Source organism: Microcebus murinus, chromosome 10 (genome assembly GCF_040939455.1).
Source record: "Microcebus murinus isolate Inina chromosome 10, M.murinus_Inina_mat1.0, whole genome shotgun sequence".
Lineage (NCBI taxonomy): Eukaryota > Metazoa > Chordata > Mammalia > Primates > Cheirogaleidae > Microcebus > Microcebus murinus.
Window position 1 is genome coordinate 71,421,229 of NC_134113.1, and position 21,672 is coordinate 71,442,900.

General features: G+C 40.5%; 1 protein-coding gene across 1 annotated transcript in view; it reads left to right on the forward strand.

The window, feature by feature from the left end:
• Positions 1-1,571: 1,571 nt before the first annotated feature.
• Positions 1,572-21,672, forward strand: part of CPNE8 (copine 8) — a 191,248-nt gene continuing 171,147 nt past the window's right edge. The window contains exon 1 of the mRNA XM_076007487.1: positions 1,572-1,867. Within this exon, the coding sequence (XP_075863602.1) occupies positions 1,731-1,867 (137 nt within the window). The 5' untranslated portion in view covers positions 1,572-1,730. The remainder of the gene's footprint in view (positions 1,868-21,672) is intronic.

A 21,672-nucleotide genomic window follows, 5' to 3' on the forward strand; every position in this document is an offset into this window, starting at 1 on the left:
GTTCTCAACTTTTCTTCCTTCAGTAGGCTTCTATAGAATAAAACTCTGGTTAGCTTAAAAAAATACATCTGTAACTCTTTCTCAAATTAATTTTGGGCAGCATCATAGAAATATGCCTGGAGTTTTAGGACATTTCCAGACAGTAATGAACTACAGTTTAATTTGTAATAGGAAAAGAGAATTTTTTAATTTAAGGGGTGAGGAGAGGTGGGTGGGGGAGATGAGGAAAGGAAACAAAAGTGGAACAGGGGAAGTACACTCGACTGGGGGAAGTGGCGAGCCTGCCCCTACGCATTCTCACCCGCAACTGCATGGATTGTCTACGCAGGTGGCTCCAAGTGGTTTAAAAGGTTGCAACGTAAAGCTAGTCCTCAACCACAAAAACTGCTCCTCCCTGAGTTAGCGCAGCCAGCTGGAAACTCTGCGCCTGGCGAGTTCAATCCCGGGGACACCCGCCCCGTTTCCATCCTCCTCCTCCTCCTCCTCCTCCTCCCAACCATGCGGCGTCTGGCTCACAAGCGCCCCCTGGTGGGAGCGTCCCGGCACCCGCAGGCGCGCGGGCGAGGCTGGAGGCAAGGTGCGGGTAATAAGGTCGCTCGCTGCAAAGGAGAGGCGCCGCGGCTACCTCCGGATGCTTTTGCAGCGTCTGCATCTTGGCATCCGTCCTGCTGCCCTGGAATGCAGCTCCCCTCAAACGAGGCGCTCTCTCCGACTCCTCTCAGCTTTTATGCGCCCGGCTTCAGGTCTTGAAGGTGGTAGTCGGGCTGAGGGAGCTGCGTCGCTTGTGACCTCCCGCTTTCAGGGCCGAACTTCCATGCATTTGCAAACGAGGGACCCAGAAGAGCCTTGACTGTAGCACAGTTGGCTCCGTTAGACCCGCAAGCTCCAAAGAACTGAGAGAGGACGGGATGCAGATTGAGCCCTTTTAAATCCCAAATTGTTATTTTTTTCCCTTCCACCTTACAGTCCACTGCCGCCCCCGATTGTCCCATATATTGATCTGCCACTCTGCCACCGCGAACCAAAGATTGGAGATCGTCACCATGTCCTTTCGCCTCTAAGTTTCAAGTGGCGGAGGGTGGACAGTACTGGAGCGGGGACCCGTCTCTTCTGCCCGAGGACACGGTGGGAGGGACCCCTGCGGGCTCCCAGGGTGGGGCGAGGACCCAGTGCGTGGTGGGGAGGGGTGCACTTTCAATGGGACAGTTAGGACCTGGCAGGGGCGCCCGCACTTCCCAGCTTCCAACCCAGGAGAGGAAACTGCGTGACTTTCCCGTCCACACCTGATTGACAGGAGGAAGGAGTCGCGGCCCGGGAGGCGGGCGTGGGCGTGCAGGGGCGGAGACAAAGCCTAAACCGCTCGCCTTGCCCACCTAGACGGTAGGGGTCTCCGTCTGGTGCCAGTCACCTGCCTCTCCAGGCTGCACCGGGGACTGGCGGAGCCTGACGCCCGGAGCCTAGAGGGGACCGGGGAGTGTGTCCTCCGCCGGGGCTGCCGCCTGCAAGGAGGGGGCAGGGAAGCCGGGAGCCCCGCGCGCCACTTGCCCGGCAGCTGCAGCCTCACGCGGGACTGGCTGGCGGTTCCCTCGCGGCTCGGCGCGGAGGTCCGCCTCCTCCCTCCTCCCCCTTCCCGCGCGCTGCCTCCGCCTCCTTCCCCTGCCTCCACCCTCAACCCCCATCCCGGAGTGACGGGCGCTAGGCTCGGAGCCCTCAGTGTGCCCGAGCCCTGGATGTGGGCGCCGGACGAGTGCCAGGCGCCCCCGCCCAAGATGGACAGCCGCTACACCAGCACCGCGGGCATCGGGGACTTGAACCAGCTGAGCGCGGCCATCCCGGCCACGCGGGTGGAGGTGTCCGTGTCCTGCAGGTGAGGACGCAGCCCTTCCCCTGCCTCAGTCGTCCCTTCTGCGGGGTTAGTGGCTGCACCCGGGGCTGCGCTCGGGGCGCCACGCGGCTTTGCGCCGTCGGGAAGTTGCGCGCCGTGTGGGGAACACCCCCGTCGCGGGGCTCGAGTTATGCCCCGGGTCGAGCGACACAGAGCGGGCAGCGGGAATCAGAAGCGAACGGGTGGGCTCCGGAACTGAGACTTTTTTTAAATTTTCTTTCTGGGAATCGCTGCAAAAAAAAAAAAAAAGTTGGCTGCGCTGTGACTCAGCTGCGGGAATCCCGGCCACCGCCCACTTTGCGAGCCCTGTTTTTTTTTTTTAACTTCCCAAAACTGATCTGCATGGGTGGGTGGTGACGGGAATGGAAGGGGACAGCGGTGCCAAAAGCGCTCGTGACCCTGCGCGCAGCGGCCTGGGACTCCCTGCGCTGGGCGCGTGCAGCGCTGCTGCTGCCGCGGCTGGCTCCAGCCTCCGCAGCTTCCTCCCCACCCACTTCCTGGAGCCCTCCGCGGGCTCCCCGCCACCCTTCCGGGCTGTCGCCTGGTGCCCGATAGGTAGACGCTGGAGCTCCTGCTCTCCTTGCGGGCAAATCCGTGCCTTTACCTACGGTCTGGGAAGTCATGACTTTTTTTGCAGGCAGACGCGAGTGAGTGCTCACAACAGCAGACTCTCAACCCCGTCCAAGGGGCTGTAAATTCCAAACTCCTTTTCCCGACACTCTTTGGGTCAATTTCCCTGTAAATAAAGCAGCGACAACTGCTGTACCACAGGAGCTTGTGAGCAGGAGGTGGGTGGACTATGCTAAATGGGTCCTGGCAGCCAATTGGCGAAGTATATTGATTCTGGAGCCCACTCCCTTGTTTGCATGCTCCGGTCTGTAGTCAGTGGAAAGCTCTCTCATTTATCCATTTCCGTGCCAAGATTGTTTTTATGCCCTCGAATCCTCCCTTTCCTTTCCTTAGCAAAACTTGCCTTGAAGAAATCTAATAAACTTGGGTTTAATTTTCGTTGTACACAAACCCTGAAGTTAAGAATTTCACCAACTTTGATTTTGTATTTTCATAAACTAAGCCTAAAAACCAGAGGAATGTTTTGTTTTTGTTTTTTTGAAATTCAATCACCAGCAACTCCGGTGGAGGTATTTGGGGATATGGGATAGCCTTTAGCGACCTCTCAGACTGTCACCTGATTGCTTGCTTCCTCTTAAGGCTGATCTCAGACTGTGGGAATATAGCACTGATAATGATAGCTAACACTAAGCGGTTTCCTTATTGCGCTCCCTGCTACAAGTGCTGCCTGAGATTTCTGTCAGTTGAACAAGTGAAGCTATGCAGAAAACTCCTTTTAGACAATTTACTGTTCTTCCCTCTGAAGCTGGCTTGAATGCTACAGGGAAGTTATTGATATATATATAGATAATAGCTAGCCAAAAGTCCTACAATCCCGGCATTTTCTGGAGTTCTTATTCTCTGTTCCACATCCTGCAAAGTCTGCTTGGCATGTGGACGATTCTTGGAATGAAGATAAAAGAATAGTGTCAATCAAATCTGAACGTCTTATAATTTCTTTTGGAGTGATGAGGAAATTATACCTTAGCTGGTCATTTTGCCAGTAGGGTCCACATTTAACCACCTCTTTTTCGGATGCTTGTTTGCTATCGGGATGCTGAAGCCAATGGACTTCGGACAGTTTGTCTCAGCTTGCTACCTCAGACCTTGGAGATCCCCTTCCTCCAGCCTTTTTTTTGGTACCATTGCTTTGGCAACTTGTTTATCATTTTTAAGATTTTAAATAAGAAAAAAATCCTGAAAGAAAACTCAAGTAGTGTTAAGCATCTTTACCGGAGCCACTGGTGCTTAGTCTATTGTTTTTTTTTTTTTTTTTTTTTTTTTTTTTTTTTTTTGAGACAGAGTCTCGCTTTGTTGCCCAGGCTAGAGTGAGTGCCGTGGCGTCAGCCTAGCTCACAGCAACCTCAAACTACTGGGCTCAAGGGATCCTCCTGCCTCAGCCTCCCAAGTAGCTGGGACTACAGGCATGTGCCACCATGCCCGGCTAATTTTTTGTATATATTAGTTGGCCAATTAATTTCTTTCTATTTATAGTAGAGACGGGGTCTCGCTCTTGCTCAGGCTGGTTTCGAACTCCTGACCTCGAGCAATCCGCCCGCCTCGGCCTCCCAGAGAGCTAGGATTACAGGCGTGAGCCACCGCGCCCGGCCTAGTCTATTGTTTAATTGAGTTTCTCCTGACCCAACTTACCATTTACTTGTTGGTATGTTTGATGTAAAAGGCATCTTTTGGGCAAACGGAAACATAATTAAATTCCCAAGTTACTGCTTTTGGAATAGGTTCAGTAGTTCCTAAAAAGATGGGTTAATTTATTTGTATATTGTTGAGAATTGGGTCTCATAACCACAGGAGGTAGTGTAGTTTGGGCTTTGGCATCAGAGACCTGAGTACGAATTCTGGCTTTGTGACTTATTCCTCTTAACTTGCAGTAAGTTCTTATTTAGTTCATCGAAGCTTCCTGATCTCCAAAAAATGAGGCTAATTACGGTATTTAAGTTACATAGAGTGTTATCAGGGTTTTAAAAATGTGAAAAGTGCTCAGACATTGCATGAAACAAAAGAATATTTTCAAAAATGTTAGCTATAATATTAGAAATAGCATTTGTTGCATAAATGTATCATATATGATTTAGTTATGGATTTCTGAAAATAATCCCTCTCTTTTGAACAGCAATCTATTGGTTAAAGAAAACAGGGATAGAGTCAGCACTGGGATACCAGTTCCCTCTTTCTATTTCTTCTTCGATGTACATAAAGAACATGTTTTCTAGGATGTTTGTAGGGATTTCACTTAGCAATAAAGCACAGTCGTAGGCCTCCCAGTCTTTTTATGGGCGAGCACAGCAAGGAATTCCCTTGCCTTACTCTATCAGAGACCTCTGATGGTTTGCTGGCACTTCAGAAACAATCTCAGAAATAAGATCTTGTTTTGATAACCTCCTTTCACGGTCCCCTATCATCAAAAGCTTTATGACAAAGTTTTCTTTTTTTCCCATTTATTTTTAATTTATTCTATATATCCATGGAGTACACGTGCAGTTTTCTTACACTGACACATTGCACTGTGGTAAAGTCAGGGTCTTCAGTGCATCCATCACTGAAGCAATGCATATTGTGCTCACCAAGCAACCTCCCATCATCCGCCCCAGGGTTTCATCTTCCTTTTGGGGAACGTGAGAAGGATCAACATTTACAACTTGAAGCTAAATATAATTCATGGAAATCATTTCATCCACTCACCCACCAAGTGTCTGAGTGTGTTTGACATGTCTAGGGTTATGCTGTGCTCCATGAGGAAGGCAAGAGAACGTCTCTTCTCTGAACATGTAAAATCTGGTTGGGAGAGAAACATTATATAAGACATGGTAACGTAGGACTAAATTCAAAAGATGAGGCTCATGCATAAGGAGGAAAGGGATCACTGTGGAGCAGCAGACTGCTTGGAATATTTTACAAGGAGGAAATGGGGCTGTAGCAGAGACAAGATGGATGGGTGCCATTTGGATTAGGGAAAGGGCAGTACACATGGAGGTTTTGTAGTGTCTGTGCACTTGGTGTGTTGGGATGGTGACAAGTATACTTTTATAGCTGTATTTATCTCCAGGCAAGCTCCTACTATTTGATTTCCTTACTCTTTTGCCCATTATCTAGCTCTTGCATTCATTTTCCTTCATGATACAAATCTGTTGATTTTTAAATTCACCTAATTAACATGTCCATGGCTGACATGATACAACCTTGGAAAGATAAACTAACATAACATTTCCATTTTATTTTGAAAACAGATTAATATAGTATATGAGGTGAAATCGATGGGAAAAATACTCAGTAATAACCTGTTTTCCCTGGGGCCTTGGTTTATTGCACTATTTTGGTGATTGTTGTCATTTTCTCTGATTGAGAAATCGGTTTATCAATTATAAAAGCAGTGAGAGCATTGTGTATTTCTAGGCTTGGTATATTAGCTATCAAGTGCATATCCTTTTACAGCAATAATCCTGTAGTGGTAATAACAGTGGTTTTAAACACTAATGTGGAAGGAAGAATATGAAGTGGAAATTGATTGAGTGCCTACTTTGAGCTAGGCATTCTAGAGAGCCCTTTCTAACCTGGCGTAACTCTCTTGCCTCGTATCCATTACTCCTCACGTGAACTCTGTGACTGAATATAGTCTAACAAACTGGTGCTTACTGTATGCCCAGACTCATGCAAAATGGATGTGGTCATAACACATGCACAAGAGGGACAGTCCCAAAGCACGTGTGCTTATCCTAGTGGACCAAACTCTGGGTTTTTCTGTATTCCGTAAGTAGCTAGTATGTGCCAGTATCGTAGGTGTATTATAATTCTTGGTCTCTGTGTTCTCTTTGAGGGCAAGTTTTGTCCCTTTTATGTCCATGTACTGTATTCTGAGCTTGGTACAGAATATGTAGTTAATAAATGTTTGTTACTTGTAATTCTCTAACTGAATCATCCGATGTGGGGACAATGGTTTTCCTGTTAAAATATCACTCCTAGGTCCTATAGATCCTGCGGTCCCCAACCCCCATACTGTGGCCTGGTACTGGTCAGCCTTCTGATGGCAACCGGGCCATGGACCACTGCATGAGCTCCATGCCCCAACCCCTAGTCCATGGAAAAACTGTCTTCCATGAAACCGGTCCCTGGTGCCAAAAAGGTTGGGGACCCCTGCCATAGCAGATTTATTGAATCACAATCTCTGGGAATGGAATCCAGGAATCTGGACTTTTAACAGTTCACCATGTGCTGGTTATACATGTTAATATTTTTAATCTACTGGTTTTATAAGTAAGTGGCTCTGTGACCGTAGTCCTTTGATCTGTGTTAGGAATATGTGCCCACTAAGATATTAGGAGGATTTTTTTTTTTTTTTTTTTGAGACAGAGTCTCACCCCCTTGCCTGGGCTAGAGTGCTGTGACATCAGCCTAGCTCACAGCAACTTCAAACTCCTGGGCTCAAGCGATCCTTCTGCCTCAGCCTCCCGAGTAGCTGGGACTACAGGCATGCACCACCATGCCCGGCTAATTTTTCTATGTATTTTTAGTTTTCCAGTTAATTTCTTTCTCTTTTTAGTAGAGATGGGGGTCTCACTCTTGCTCAGGCTGGTCTCGAACTCCTGAGCTCAAGCAGTGCTCCCGCCTCGGCCTCCCTGAGTGCTAGGATTACAGGTGCGAGCCATTGTGCCTGGCCTAGGAGGATATTTTTTGATGGCATGCTGGAATTGGCTTAAATGGGTTTGAGACAGGAATTTGTGAGCCAGTGGTTAAATAAAGTGATTATTAAAAATTAAATTAGATACACTTTATATATTAAAAACAAAGTTAAGAAATACTCAAAAGTATCACTCCCCAATTATTTTACTACATTTTACTATTATCTGTGTTCTTTGCCATCATCTATGCTCTATCTTTTTTATCTATGTAGTGAAAATATTATGCAATGGTGTGTTACTGTTCTTCTCTTCCCAATCCATATACATTACATTGGCAGCTTGAAATCTGCCATAGTGGGAATATTTACACCATGGAAATTGGCAAACACTGCAAATCAAGGCTTGATATGTTGTTTTGTTATCTACACTTAAGAAAGCATTCTGTGGGAATCAATTGGCTCCCTGGAATTTACAATAAAAAGTACTATGTATCTTTTATTTAAGATTGTGTGCTAAGCTCCATGTCCAATGTATCAGTAAAATGTACACACACATTCCACTTTTTTCTTGACAGTATGTTTTTAAATATATACTTGCCCATCACTGTTTATGAGCTTCTTGTAAAAGGTAAAGCATCATACAAAGGAAAATAATTGTTGTTTGTCTTGGTCAATTCTGGCTGCTATAACAAAGTACTATAGACTGGATGGCCTGTTAGGAACAGAAACTTATTCCTCCCAGTTCTGGAGGCTGGAAGTCCAAGATCAGGGTGCCAGTATAGTAGGATTCTGGTGAGGGCCTTCTTCTAGGTTATAGGCTGCTGACTTCTCGCTGTACCCTTAAATGGCAGAAAGAGGGTGAGGGAGCTCTCTGGGGTCCTTTTTATAAGGGCATTAAACCCATTCGTGGGGGCTTCATCCTCATGACCTAATCACCTCCCAGAGGCTGTACCTCCTGATACCATCACATTGGGGGTTAGTATTTCAACATATGAATTTAGGAGACACACAAGCATTCAGTCTGTAATACTGTTTTTCAGGCTGCTGCTGTCGGAAGTGATATGTCAAGTTTAGCATTGTCTCTGGTCTTGCTTTTCTACCGGGCTAAGTGGGATCCCATGATTTTATTATCCACGAAAGTCTGTGACAGCAAGTGTATTGCAGTTGAAATCTTATATCCTTTTTAATTTCTCCCTCTCCTTTATTCTTCTCTTACTTTGAAGTTGTTTTCTTTTACTTATTTCTCTGTCCACTGATGGCTTATCCTTTGCAAGTTTACAGGTTACACTTAGTGATTAACTGACTGCCCGCGAAAGCGAATTCAGATTCCAAGAGACAGAATCTGACAGGTACAACTAGAATTGGCTGATTTTGAAGCAGATGCCTGTGATGTTCTAATTATCTGTGATGAAAGAGAATCAAAATGTTCAAACACAGTTGGGGGTTCTACCTTAGTCCACATTGGTTCATCTCTTAGGCACACTTTACCTTTGAAGTGATGTTTTGAACTGATAAATTATAATGGTACTGTAAGGTAGGGGTATTAGAATGCCTATTAACACTATTAATGAGGCATACGACAGGTACACCGATGTGAAATTGTGGACCATAACATCCTATTCCTCTGCAGTTCTTGCGATCCTGTGGTTCAAGACTGTAGTCACTCCATAGTGCTTTTTTGGGCCATATTTAGGTTTGTCTTAGCCCCAGAGTTTCAGGAAAATTTTACCTAGGAGCATTTCTGAACTGTGACTTTGAAGTCTTAAATGTGAGAGTTGCCCAGGTATAACTTTACAGAAAGATGCCTTAGGGTGGTTGTTTCACCAATATTTCGGTCTGCCTTGCATTTTTTAGCCTGTGGGCCTACAGGGCTCTGACACAGCCCTGGTGTGTGGAGAATGCTAGTCTGGAAGCAATTTACAAGGCAGGGCCCCACAGAGAGGGTGATAACAGCTGTCTTGTGCTCCTTTAGGTGAGTCGCTTGTGGTCTAATAGGCAGAAGTCTGCATCTCCACTTCAGTTTACTCGGGACAGAGAAGAAATACAATTCCCCCCAAAGGCATTTCATTCAGCTCTTAGCCTGTGTTTTCACTTGCTTATTTGAGCCAGTTTTACTAAACCTTGAAGAACATGGGTGTGGAGTTAGATTAGCTCTTCCACTTAATGTCTCTGAAACCTTGGAAAGTTACTTAATCTCTCTGTTCCTCAGTTGCCTCATCTGTAAAGTGGGGATAATAATAGCCTCTATTACTTATATTTGTTTTGAAGGTTAAATAAGTTAATGCATGTAAATGAGTTAAAACACTGCTTTATCACATTAGTTAAGCACTCAGCAATTATAACACGAAAGGATATAATACAAAAATAAAAATCACCCACTATTCTGTTAAATTATGAGTAAATGAGTTCCTTTCTTTCTCATTTATATCACATTTATAGTCTCTGTGTATATACACATATATAATGTGTAATGTTATATTAATATTGTGAATATAATATAGAATATAATTCTATACAATATATCTTCTGTACTTTTTTGTTAATATTATATCATGAATATGTTGCTATCATTAGTCTTTGAAAATACAACCTTCCATGTCTGTGTAGTCTATTTTATCGGTATACATATTTATTTAACTTACCTTATATTTTCCAAAATTTAATTCACAAAGTTGCTGTTCAAAGCAATGCTAAATTGAGTATTCTTATTCAGAAACATTTTAATATCATCTCTGATTTTTTTTTCTTGGGGATGGTTTTCTAGAGCTGAAGCTATTAATAAGCTATCTTCTCAAGAGGATTTTAATGGCTTGTTTTGGTTATTTCCCCCTGCCCCTATTCCTATTCAAATAAGCAGATTCAAAGCTAAACTAGTGGCTGCACCTTTCCAAATACTTTTATTCCCCCATTAGAAAGTTGCATTTAGAGATTAGCGAGAATTCGAGGCAGCAGAGTACAGCAGCAAGAAAATGGAATTAGGAGTCAGACAGATATATTTAAATTCCATTTTTATACCTTTTTGGAATGTTATTTTAATTAATTCATTTCAACTTTTGGAATATCATTTTCTAATCAGTAACATAGACATGATTTAAAAACCAAATTTTCAGGATAGTTGGACAAGTTAAGTGAAATAAAGTCTTGTACAGTGCCCAGCACAATGCCTGTCACAGGAAAAGCGATTCAAAGCTGCTAGTCTGTTTTACTGCATGGGATACAAGCAACATAGAAGAGGGTACCAGTGCTTTGGAAAAATTTACAGTCAATTTGGGGAGCCAAGGAAACATAGAAACAAGGTGACAATTACAAAGCTGCCTGTCTTCCCAGGCTGAATAATTCAACGTGGAGAGGGTGTAGAATAAAACAGTGGTCAGAATAGTGTGGGTTTGGAAATGAACTTATTTTCTACAGATTAAACCCCATAGACCCACCCTTGCCAAGACACACAATTGGATGGGTGGCTTTAGGGGGTTTGACAGGTAGGAAGTAGTCTATCATAATAAGGTTTTGGAACGAAAAAACATTCTAGCACTTTTATTGTATCTGACCAATGAAATGAAGGGGCTGTCATTTACCATACCTCTTTCATGTTGGCCATGTGATAGAACAGATATTTAGTAGATGACAACATAGGCTGAAGGAGGGTGGCATTTATTGCCAGTAATAAAATAAGGTGCATTTAGAGGGTACCTTGGCCCAATAGCTGATGTTCACTGCCTGACACACAATACCCTATGCAAATTTACGACATCCGTAAGTGTTATTGCCTCTCCAGCCAGACACAACAGCTACTAGACATTCTTTTTCAAATTGTGAAGTATTTTGTCAGGTTGTTCTATGAAGAATAATGCTCCAAACATTCTGAGGGAATCACCAATTGATTTCCTAAAACTCTGAAGAAACAAAACACATTGATAGTTCCTGGGAAATATTTCTATTTATTAGACAGTAAAAGATTTCAAATGTAAGCTCTTTTAATGAAGCCAAGAAACATGAAAGCCTTGGACATTTGCAATATATTTTATTTTAAATTAATGTCAACGTCTAATTGTGTCACACAATGTGTAAAACACTTAACATAGGCTAGTTTACTCAGTCCTTACAACCAATTCTGTAAGACAGGTGATGCTACGTTCCATTTTACAGGTGAAATTGAGGTTCAGAGAGAGTTTAAGTAATTCGGTGTAAGTCATGCATCTAGTAAATGGTGAAGTTGAGTTTCTAATCCATATGTGTCTAATTCTTAGTGTGTGCGTATACCCACTAGCTATAGTGTCACTCTTCCATAAAATCTTTAAGCTAGGCTTGAAGGGTGGGGTTTTATTTTATGTCAAAATCAGTGTGTTAGCAAGGGAAAAGAAACTAACAAAGCTTGCGGACACAATTACAATAAATGATATCAACACTACTGTACCACAAAGGAAATATTTCTCTGAGTATGGGAATCACAGAATTCTTTTGTGTTTTTTTGTCCTCATCAGTGAGAGCTTTGAAGAGAGCAATTCGGAGTGGGGGCAGAAACTTTAATGATTGGATGTTTAATTTTCAAGTATTGATTTTTATCTTTTTACTGGCGCTCAGTTACCTAATGAAGCTATGGAAATGAAGTAATGAGAGGACCATTTAACTAGGAACAAGCAGGCCGGGTGAGATGAAAGCTAAACGCTGGAGAAAGGTGATGGACTGGGGTAAATGAGAAAAAGGGAAAAATTAATTGAATTGACTATGTGACATTCACATTTACCAGTGGAGTTGAGAAGTAACCTCAGGCCCTACCATTTCAGTCCACTGCTTTCTTAATAACGGGGAAGTGACCATTTAACTTGCTAGCTTCTCGGTAATACTTAATCGCAGAGTTTCCCTTCACGACCAACTCGTTCTTCAGAATTCCATGCAAATAAAATAATTACTTAGTTATTGAAAAATGTCAGTACATTTATTCTGAGCTGTATGAATTGTGACATGAGTTCGTAAAAGTCAGTATTTTTTACCTTGCTAATTAGCTGTGCACTCTCTCTTTATATATATGTGTAAAATAAGTAACAAGTGACACATTAATTTTATTAAGAATGATCTCAAATGTCAGAGTGTAATGAACCAGAGATATGATTATAATTGCCATTACTGGTTGAAACCAACACATTTCTCAGCCTTAGTTGGCGTAACAGTGGTTTTAGAACCATTTTGAGATACATTACTGTTTATCACTGCCTACAGGCGCTTGTTACTGTGTCATCTCAATGTATATAACTCTGTGAGCATTTCTACAAATCTATCTAAGTGGACCACTATAAAAAGAGTATCACATTATTTGTGGCTTTCTAAGTAATTGGAAGTAACTTAATAATTCTTCTTTAATGTCTTCAATAGATTTTCATGGTTCCCAGCTATGATAGCAAAGAATATGAGAGAGAGCTAGAATGAGAGCAGGTGAGCAAGACTAAAAGATACTTGAGAGCTACACCAGAATAATAACTCTTTGTTTACTAAATCCATCTAAATTACCTACTATTTTGGACACAGCTTATTATTGGACTTAATTTGATATCTCAACTTTCAAATTAATTGTGGAAGCAGAGTTATTACAAAGTTTATTACAATTGATTTTTATGCCTGTGGTTTCATCCAAAGCCTCTTTGTAGGCATTGGGAAAAGGAGGCATAATCAATATAAAGTTATTAGTGAACTCTTCTCTTAATTGGTAACTTAAATTAGTGAATTTAAAAATAATTTTTTGAGACAAGTCTGAAATATACTACTTAAAGGGTGATTGATTTTAACTCAAGATTTGACTTATAATGATTTGTTTGTTCCACTTGAATTGCTTTGTCATTGGAATGTCATTTATATGGCATCTTGCTTCCTTATGGAATACTCCAACAAGGTGTGGTGTAAGATACCTGCGCTTTCATTCTGTTTCTGACACCAGCTCTGTGACCTTTGATAATCATGCCATTTCTCTGGATCTTAGTTCCTATAGAAAGGTTGAGTTCCTAGTCTAGATGAGCTGTGATGTTACTTGGAGCTTTACAATTCTATGACACGAGAAGCTGTACCTTGATAAGAAAAGTAGGTGTGCTCCAATTTAAGGAAGTCTTGCGATTATCAATGATCATTTGAAAACTAGCTACACCAGGTTTAACTTATGTATATAATAAAACAAACAAACAAAAAGTATGTTTTACCTTTCACCACATTTATCTTAGAATACAGTTTTTTATTTTTTTAATTTAATTTTTTTATTTCAAAAGATCTAGGATGTGCAAGTGGTTTTTTTTGTTATATGGATAAATTGTATTATGCTGAAGTCAGGGCTCTTAGTGTACCTGTTATTACAATAGTGTACACAGTCCTGGATAGGTACATTTTTAGCTTTTACCCTCCCTCACCCTCCCCTTAGTTTCCAATGTCCATTACTGCTCTTTATGACCACATATATCTTTCATTTAGCTCCCACTTAAAAATGAGAACATGTTTTTCTATTCCTGAAATACTTCACTTAGGATAATGGTCTCCAGTTCCATCTAAGTTGCTGCAAAATAATTATTTCATTCCTTTTTATGGCTGAGTAGTACTCCATAGTATACATTTTCTTTGTCTACTCATGAATTGATAGGTGCTTAATTTTATTCCATAACATTGCTATTGTGAATTGTGCAGTGATAAAGATTCAGGTACAGGTGTCTTTTTTATAAAATGACTTCTTTTCCTGTGGGTAGATACCCAGTAGTGAGATTGCTGGATTGAATAGTAGGTCTACTATTAGTTCTTTCAGGAATCTCCATACTGCTTTCCATAGCTGTTGTACAAGTTTACATTCCCACCAACAGGGTATAAATGTTCCTTTTTCATAGCAACTGTGCAAGTATCTATTATTTTTTGACTTTCTAATAACAGCCATTCTGACAGGAGTAAGGTGGTATCTCATCATTGTTGTAATTTGCATTTTCCTAATAATTAGTGATGTTGAGCATTTTCCATGTATTTCTTGGCCATTTGCCTGTCTTCTTTTGAGAAGAGTCTGTTCATATATTTGCCCACTTTTTGAGTGAGTTGTTTGTTCTTGATGATTTGTTTTTTTTCTTTGTAGATTCTGGATAGTAGCCCTTTGTCAGATGTATAGTTTATGAATATTTTCTCCCAATTTATAGGCTTTCTATTTACTCTGTTGATTATTTCCTTTGCTATGCAGAAACTTTTTAGTTTAATTAAATCCCACCATTTATCTTAGGATGTGTTTTAAATAGACAGTTCCTCTATTGATGAATACATTTTAGTGTATTTAAAATGATATTGATTTACAAATTTTAATCAGAATATCTTCTCAAATAATATGCATATAGAGTAAAATGATATATAGTACTATTTAATGAATAGCTTTCAGACCATGGAAAATTATTTATTAACTTTGAATTTTCTATTTTAACAAAAGGAAGTGAATGAAGAAAAATTAACAGGGAAGAGTATAGTATTATTAATGTGTATTTAGAAAACCTTAATTTCCCCCAACACAATATAACTTTCTTGCCATATTACACATGATTTTCTAGACAGGCTCTTAAGCCTTAGTGTGACAATTTCGAGACTCTGAAAACTTAGGCCTTAATTCTAGTATCTGAAATTTTTTTTTTTAGAGAACATTATGGCAGATTATTTCTAATGCGAAGCACTCACTATTTCAAAGTCCTCATTTTCTTAATATTCTCCCAAAGGGATGTCAAGTTCTGCTGTTGCTGTTCTAGTTTTTCCTCTCGACAGGAATCTGTAGCGAGCTTTGTTCATAGAAATGAATGGTGTTTGATACTGATAGATATCTGTGCCTTTCATGTAATTTACTTTTATAATATGTGAGTTTTTAATTATTATTTATGTCTACATGACAAATATAGAGTTTAGAGATGTCAAATGGTTTTAATCTTCTGTGCTAACTCTGATCACTTGCTACTAGGTGTAGGCTGCCTGAAGTATTGTCTGGAAGGATTTAGGGGACTTTGTGGAGAAGAATTGACTTTTGGAATAAAGTAAACCAATACCATGTGGCACATATGCTGTTCCTTCTCTGTCACTATAACTCCTGACTTACTATATTTCATAAACTTTATGAATGGTTTTAGTACTTCCCTTGTAAATCACCTTACTAGTCACTGAGCCTTGTTTATTCCATTCTCTAAAGTGTCTGTCACCTCCTTTCCATTTCTGCTGCCACCACTCTGGTTCAGAAAGTTGTCATTTTCCCCCAGACTATTAAAATGTTCCCTGAATTATTCTCTGTGACTGTAAAATGAACTTCTTTGGTCCATTCTTCACATGTTTTGTAGTTAGCTTCCTAAAGGAAGGTTGAATTGGGTGATTGTTTTCCTTTTGCAGAAACTTACAATGCTTCAATGTTCACAAAATAAACCTGGCATGGTGTTCATCTTACGTTCTCATCCTGCCCAGACATCCTTTCCAGTCTCATCTCAGACAGGGACACTAGCCAAAGTGGAGTACTTGCTAATCCATAAACTTCTTATGTATATTCCCACTTCCCACCATTGTTGGTACTTTCCTAGAGCTTGAAAAGGTTTCCCCCCATTTCTGTGTCTGTCCTTGGTTGGTCATCAAGGTTTACCCCACTTATGACAGCCCTTGATGTTTCATGAGATTCCTGCAATCCATGCTGTTTCACCAGATTCATTAGGTTAATTGTTATTCTTTCCTTTGAGTTTCCACACCACACTTCTTTTACAGTCCTTTTATTTTATTCTGACTTAAGGTTATTTAGTTTTTACATGTCTATCTCCCCAACCAAGTTTAAAAGTGCCTATTTGTTTTATCATTGATTATTACAAAATGAAAGTTTGTGTTTTGCACATAAGATATCTCCAATAAATGTTTGCCTCTTAGTAGACAGATTGGAAGAATGAACCTGCGCATCTCTGAATTTGGATATGTTTAGACCTTTAAATATATATAGTTTACATACATAGTAAGAATATTATGATTTTGCCAATGCAATTTAATAAAAATATAATTATTTAACTGTAGTTTACAGTTACAAAGTTTTATTTGTGAATAAAAGAGAAACAAATAACTTTGAATTAACTTACATTGTCTCCAAGCAGAGCAAAGCTAGTTTTAGAAGTGGACACAGTGCCTTGTAAATACTGACAGATGGTTTTCTTACTTAATCTGGGATGAATTCTATACAAAAAGAGAAGCAATAGAATTTGCATATATGATATCCCATATAGCATATCTAAATAGGAAAATAAATGAACAAAATCTTTTACCCAAAAAAGATCTTGTCTTGGGGAAAAATATTTCTAATAAATTACTTGGTGAACTGATAAAATGCAGTGGCACATGATGGTTTCACTTGGGAATCATTTAGGGTAAGAAGAGCCATTTGGTGGTCTGGCTTCTTGAGGAAGCAGTAAGCTGCGTATGTGCTAATGCACTTTTGTCCAGACCCTATGTATTTGTGCCACTAATTTTAATTTGGGGCCACAAAGTACAAAACAAAATTTTAGAAAAGCCAAAATCCAACTATTAAAAAAAAGTGTCAATAATGAGAAGATAGAAGAGAAAACAATGCTTTCTATAGAAAAAAGGATGAAAACAACTTGTTTTCATGTGCCTAAGTAAAAAATGAGCAAGTTCACTTAAGTCACCTCACTATCCATAAATCATGTCATTTCTTACACTTGTGTGGCTATCAAGTTTTCTTGGATTGTCTAAGTAATTTCCTAAGTGCTTCTAATACAGTTGAAGTATCTAAGTGCTTAATTGATTATATTTAGCCTAAAAATGTTGCCATGCCTGATTACATCAAGTTTTCCCAGAGACACGAACCTCATTAATGGCAGTAACTAGAAAATTAGAAAAAAACCAAAATTATAAAGGCACTTTGTTTTAATGAGGGCAATAAATGGGTAAAGTACTTTAATACAAGGTGATGATGATAATGATAATGACTGATGAACAATTCCCAGCATACATATACAATGCTGTGGTTTTAAAAAATGCAATTATTGTGTGGTTGTATCATTTTCATTCTGGGAGCATGGTCTAAACCAGCTATTCTCAACAACGGGTGTCATCGGAGTTGCCTCAGGTTTTTCTATCCTATGGACACTCCTGAAAATTCCAGTTTGTTTCACTATAAAGGACTAAGTCCTCCCTACCATTTTCTCTGTGCCCCCAATACAATTTTATCATTTGAACCTCAAGCCCTGACCTCCTGTTTCTTCTGCTTCCATATCATCTCTTTTTTTTTTTTTTTTTTTTTTGAGACAGAGTCTCGCTTTGTTGCCCAGGCTAGAGTGAGTGCCGTGGCGTCAGCCTAGCTCACAGCAACCTCAGACTCCTGGGCTTGAGTGATCCTTCTGCCTCAGCCTCCCGGGTAGCTGGGACTACAGGCATGCGCCACCATGCCCGGCTAATTTTTTTTTTTATATATATATCAGTTGGCCAATTAATTTCTTTCTATTTATAGTAGAGACGGGGTCTCGCTCTTGCTCAGGCTGGTTTTGAACTCCTGACCTTGAGCAATCCGCCCGCCTCGGCCTCCCAAGAGCTAGGATTACAGGCGTGAGCCACAGCGCCCGGCCCCATATCATCTCTTTAACACACTGACAGTTCTGCTGACCATGTTCAGACCAGTCTGACCTTTGCAGAGACCAAGTTCCTTGACTCTTCCAACCTCAAATCTTACTCTAGCCAACCCCCTTCCTCCTCTCCATGAACCCTGTGCATTGCGCTGGTAGAGGCCCACTCAGAAAGGACAAGTACCACCATACTCTTACTTTCTTTTTTAAAACCCTTAATTGCCTGTATAATAAGTCCATCAGGATCCTCCAAACCCTGACCTGATTTTTCAGCCTCATCTCTTTCTCTTTGTGTCCCACCACCCTCTCCTGCTCCACTGTTCCCTCTAAATGCTCTCATAAATGCTCAGCCATTTCAGATCATTTGCATTTCCTGAGAAAACCATGGTGGGCACACCTTGGTTCTGTGTGGTGGGAATAGTTCTGCCTCACGTTGCTTTCTCACCTGATGGACTCTACTCAGTTCAAGCATCACTCTAACTAAGAAGAGTTTCCCTGATCCTTCAGATGGAATTAACTACTCCTCCCTTTCTCTAATCTGTAATAAATTCATTATACATATTCCACAGTTTACTGCACATATTTGTTTACCAATCTGTCCCTTAATGGAATATAAATTATCTAGGGCCTGGAGCCCATGTGTTCATAGCACAGTCTCCAACACCAAATCCTTTTTCTGGCCCTTAGTAACTTAGTGCTTATTGAATAAACATTTGAATGAGTGTCAGACAGCTATTAAACTATACCTGCTCATAGGACAGGAACTCTGCCTCATTCACCTTTGCATTCCACTTAGTTTCTAGTCCAGTATCTTGCATATAGAAAGTGCTTAATAATTATATATTAAATAGGTAGCAGAAAAAAGCAAAGCGGAATGTCTCAAGTGAAGACATAAACCATGAACGATGAACTGTGACTGGAAGACCTAAAGGCAAGAAAGGGTGTAGTATCAACTGAGTTGCAAAAACCAATTGTATAAAGGCAGGAGGAAGGAGACATGGCTAAGCAACTGCCCATGCCCATTGCATTGTTATTTTTTATGATTTGTAGAATTGTATGTAGCAAGGGTTCATAGTTGCAACTGAGGATCTTGTTCTTGTTTTTTTTGTTTCTGTTTTTGTTTTTTTTTAGATCTAGATGAGAGCCTTTGAGTCAGGGGCACATTTCTTGTTTAATCACCTGTGATGGGGATGACAGATAAATATTAGAAAATTATTTTCATTGTCCCCATCTCAGCTAGCCATTTATGCTTACCTACAAATTCCCATTCCAGATTAGTTCCTGCTCTTGTTTAAATTCTGTTGTTGAGTCTGCAAAGCCCAGGTTGCTCTTAGGTACATTTGAGTTGTTCAATGATGCAAAGAAATTACAGAATATATTGCTTCAAATCTGGAGGAAAAAAAAAAAAAAAACAAACCTGCCAAATCTAGCCTTACCTTTGGTAGACATATTATCGTTCTCATTGGCATTGCCTGTGTTTTGATTTGCGGATCCTAAAAAGAGCTGACTCAGGACAACCCTGTGCAGGTAAAGATTTTCTTTTGAAATGTTGAAATGTTGAGCCTGAAGATGCATGACTTTTCCCCTCTTGTAGAAGCAGCTTATTTCTTAATAGGTAATAGACAAAGAAACAAAAAGCAAGGAAACCTAGTCGTATAGTCAAATCATAAAAAATCATACATATAAAAAAATAACTGAATGCAACAGGTATAGGCAGTTGCTTAGCCATGTCTCCTTCATCCTGGCTTTATACAGTATTTTGGGAGTGATGCTTGGAAGGCAGCAATATCTGAACTGATGTTGGGTGGAGTGGTATTAACGTCCAGCTTTCTACTTCATGTTGATTTGCGGACCCATCACAACCATCAGTTTTTGCTTCTTGGACCTGTGATCCACCACATTCACTCTGGGAAAAGCAGTAAACTCTAAAAGACACCTGATCCAGCTAACTGTATAAATATGTGAAAGCTCATCTTCCATTAGTTGTTAGCAAATGAGTTGAAATGAAATGTGGTTACTACTTTTAGAATGGGCAGGAAGAGGGATTTAGAAAAATGATGTGTAATCTCAAGTGTTACAGCGTAACGAGGGAAATGGTGTAATGTATTTGGGGCACAGTAAAAGTTTAGAGCTAGGAATATCTGGATTTAAACTGCAGCTCCATACATTATCAACTATGAGAGTTCAGATAAGTCAGTAAATCTCTTTGTGCTTCTGTTTATACATTCCTTCTGATACAGTTGTATGAGGATTGTATGAGATAAGATCAATAAAGTATTTTGAAAGTTTCTGTCACTTAGCAAGGGACTCTTATTTTTATACTGGCATTCAACTGAAATAGTTGGAAAATGGTGGCTCACATCATGAAGGTAATGAAGGCTTTCTAAAGAAAAAAATCTGTAATTTTTAGAAAAGTGCAACCTGATTGTTGTAAAAATATACAGAAAAACAAACCAAACTATGTTGAAATGAACAGAGGAGAAAGTACAAACCACCCCAGCTTCCTTACCCAGTGATAGGTCATGCCAAGCAGATCTCTCTCTGCATTTTTTAGATATATATAAAGTATATTTTCATTCATATTCATGGTACAATGACTTAGAAAAGATGGAAGTCTAGATTTTCCTTGGATTTCCATTCCAGATATTAATATCGGAACCTGACTTCCCTTTTGCAGGCCTTGTGCCCCTGCCTAGAGAGCACCTCTCCAAGTGAATGAGCTCAATTGTGAGCTCAGTAAACCCCTTTTCCTTTCTCTCTGCCTCCATGGAGCCCTCACTGCTGTTCTTAAAATGTCGTTGTTGACAGTGCCACGGGGAAGCTGCAGTAATGACCTATTGCTGCAGGCCTGGCGCAGGGTCTTGCTGCCTTCTGTCCCTGCTGTCTCTGTAACACTGCTCATTGCCTCCTGGTGCTTGTCTTTCTTGATTTACCAGATCTTTGTGGTTCTACATGGTCCCTTCAGGGGCATTTCTAGTCAAGAGTCTCCCTCAGTGAAAACTCTCTGGATGTTCTCAGTTCTTTAAATCCACATATTCACAGCTTTATTTTGCACACCCTACAGTTCCAGGTTCCGGAATGTCTGGGTCAGGGCCTTGTGTTTGAATCTGGTTTTCCAATGTGAGCTTCAACCTCTTCTAGAAACAGATTCCTCTCAGGGGCTCCTGTTGTATTTTCCTTCCATCAGACCCCAGCTGGGGCCAACAGTGCAATTGCAGAAATACATCATAAGAATTCCTTTTTAATTTTGCCAGGAGGCTCTTTGGCCCCTTTTGATTTCATGGAGGCAAATAGGGACTTGGAAGAGCAGCATTGCCCACTTAGCCTAAGGCTCACATTGTATCTCTCCTTTCTTCTAAAAAGTAAACTCTTTGAGGTCAGGGCTTTTCTGTTCTTAGGCACTGCTCTGTATTTAGTGCCTAGAACAGTGCCTGGCACATAATAGATGTCCAGTAAATATGTGTTGAAAGAAAGAATGAATGAATATTTTTGAATGAACGTAACCTTTCTCCTTGACCACAATAATTACTTCACTCAGTTTAGGGCTTTACACAACCACTGTACAATATTCTGTTTACCTTTTCCCCTAGATATTTTTTCTAGTGTTTACAGTATGCTGAGTGTTGTTCTAAGTGCTATTTACAAACTCATTTACTCTTTAAACAACTCTCTGAGGTAGATAAGATTGTCATCTTCTTTTTACAGATAAGAAAACTGAGGCAGAGAGACTTTTAGGTTACACAGCTAGTAAGCGGTAGAACTGGTGGTTCCCAAGTCTATAATTGTAATGACTGTATTCTGCTTTCTCTTAGATGCTAAATTATCACTTAGATGGTTCATTTACAACATTAATTTAGTTGGAATATAATCTTTTTAATCAGTCTTCACTTGATGACTATTTCATTTTCCCCAAGGTTTCTTAATTATAAGCAAAAGGGTTATAATCATATAATTAT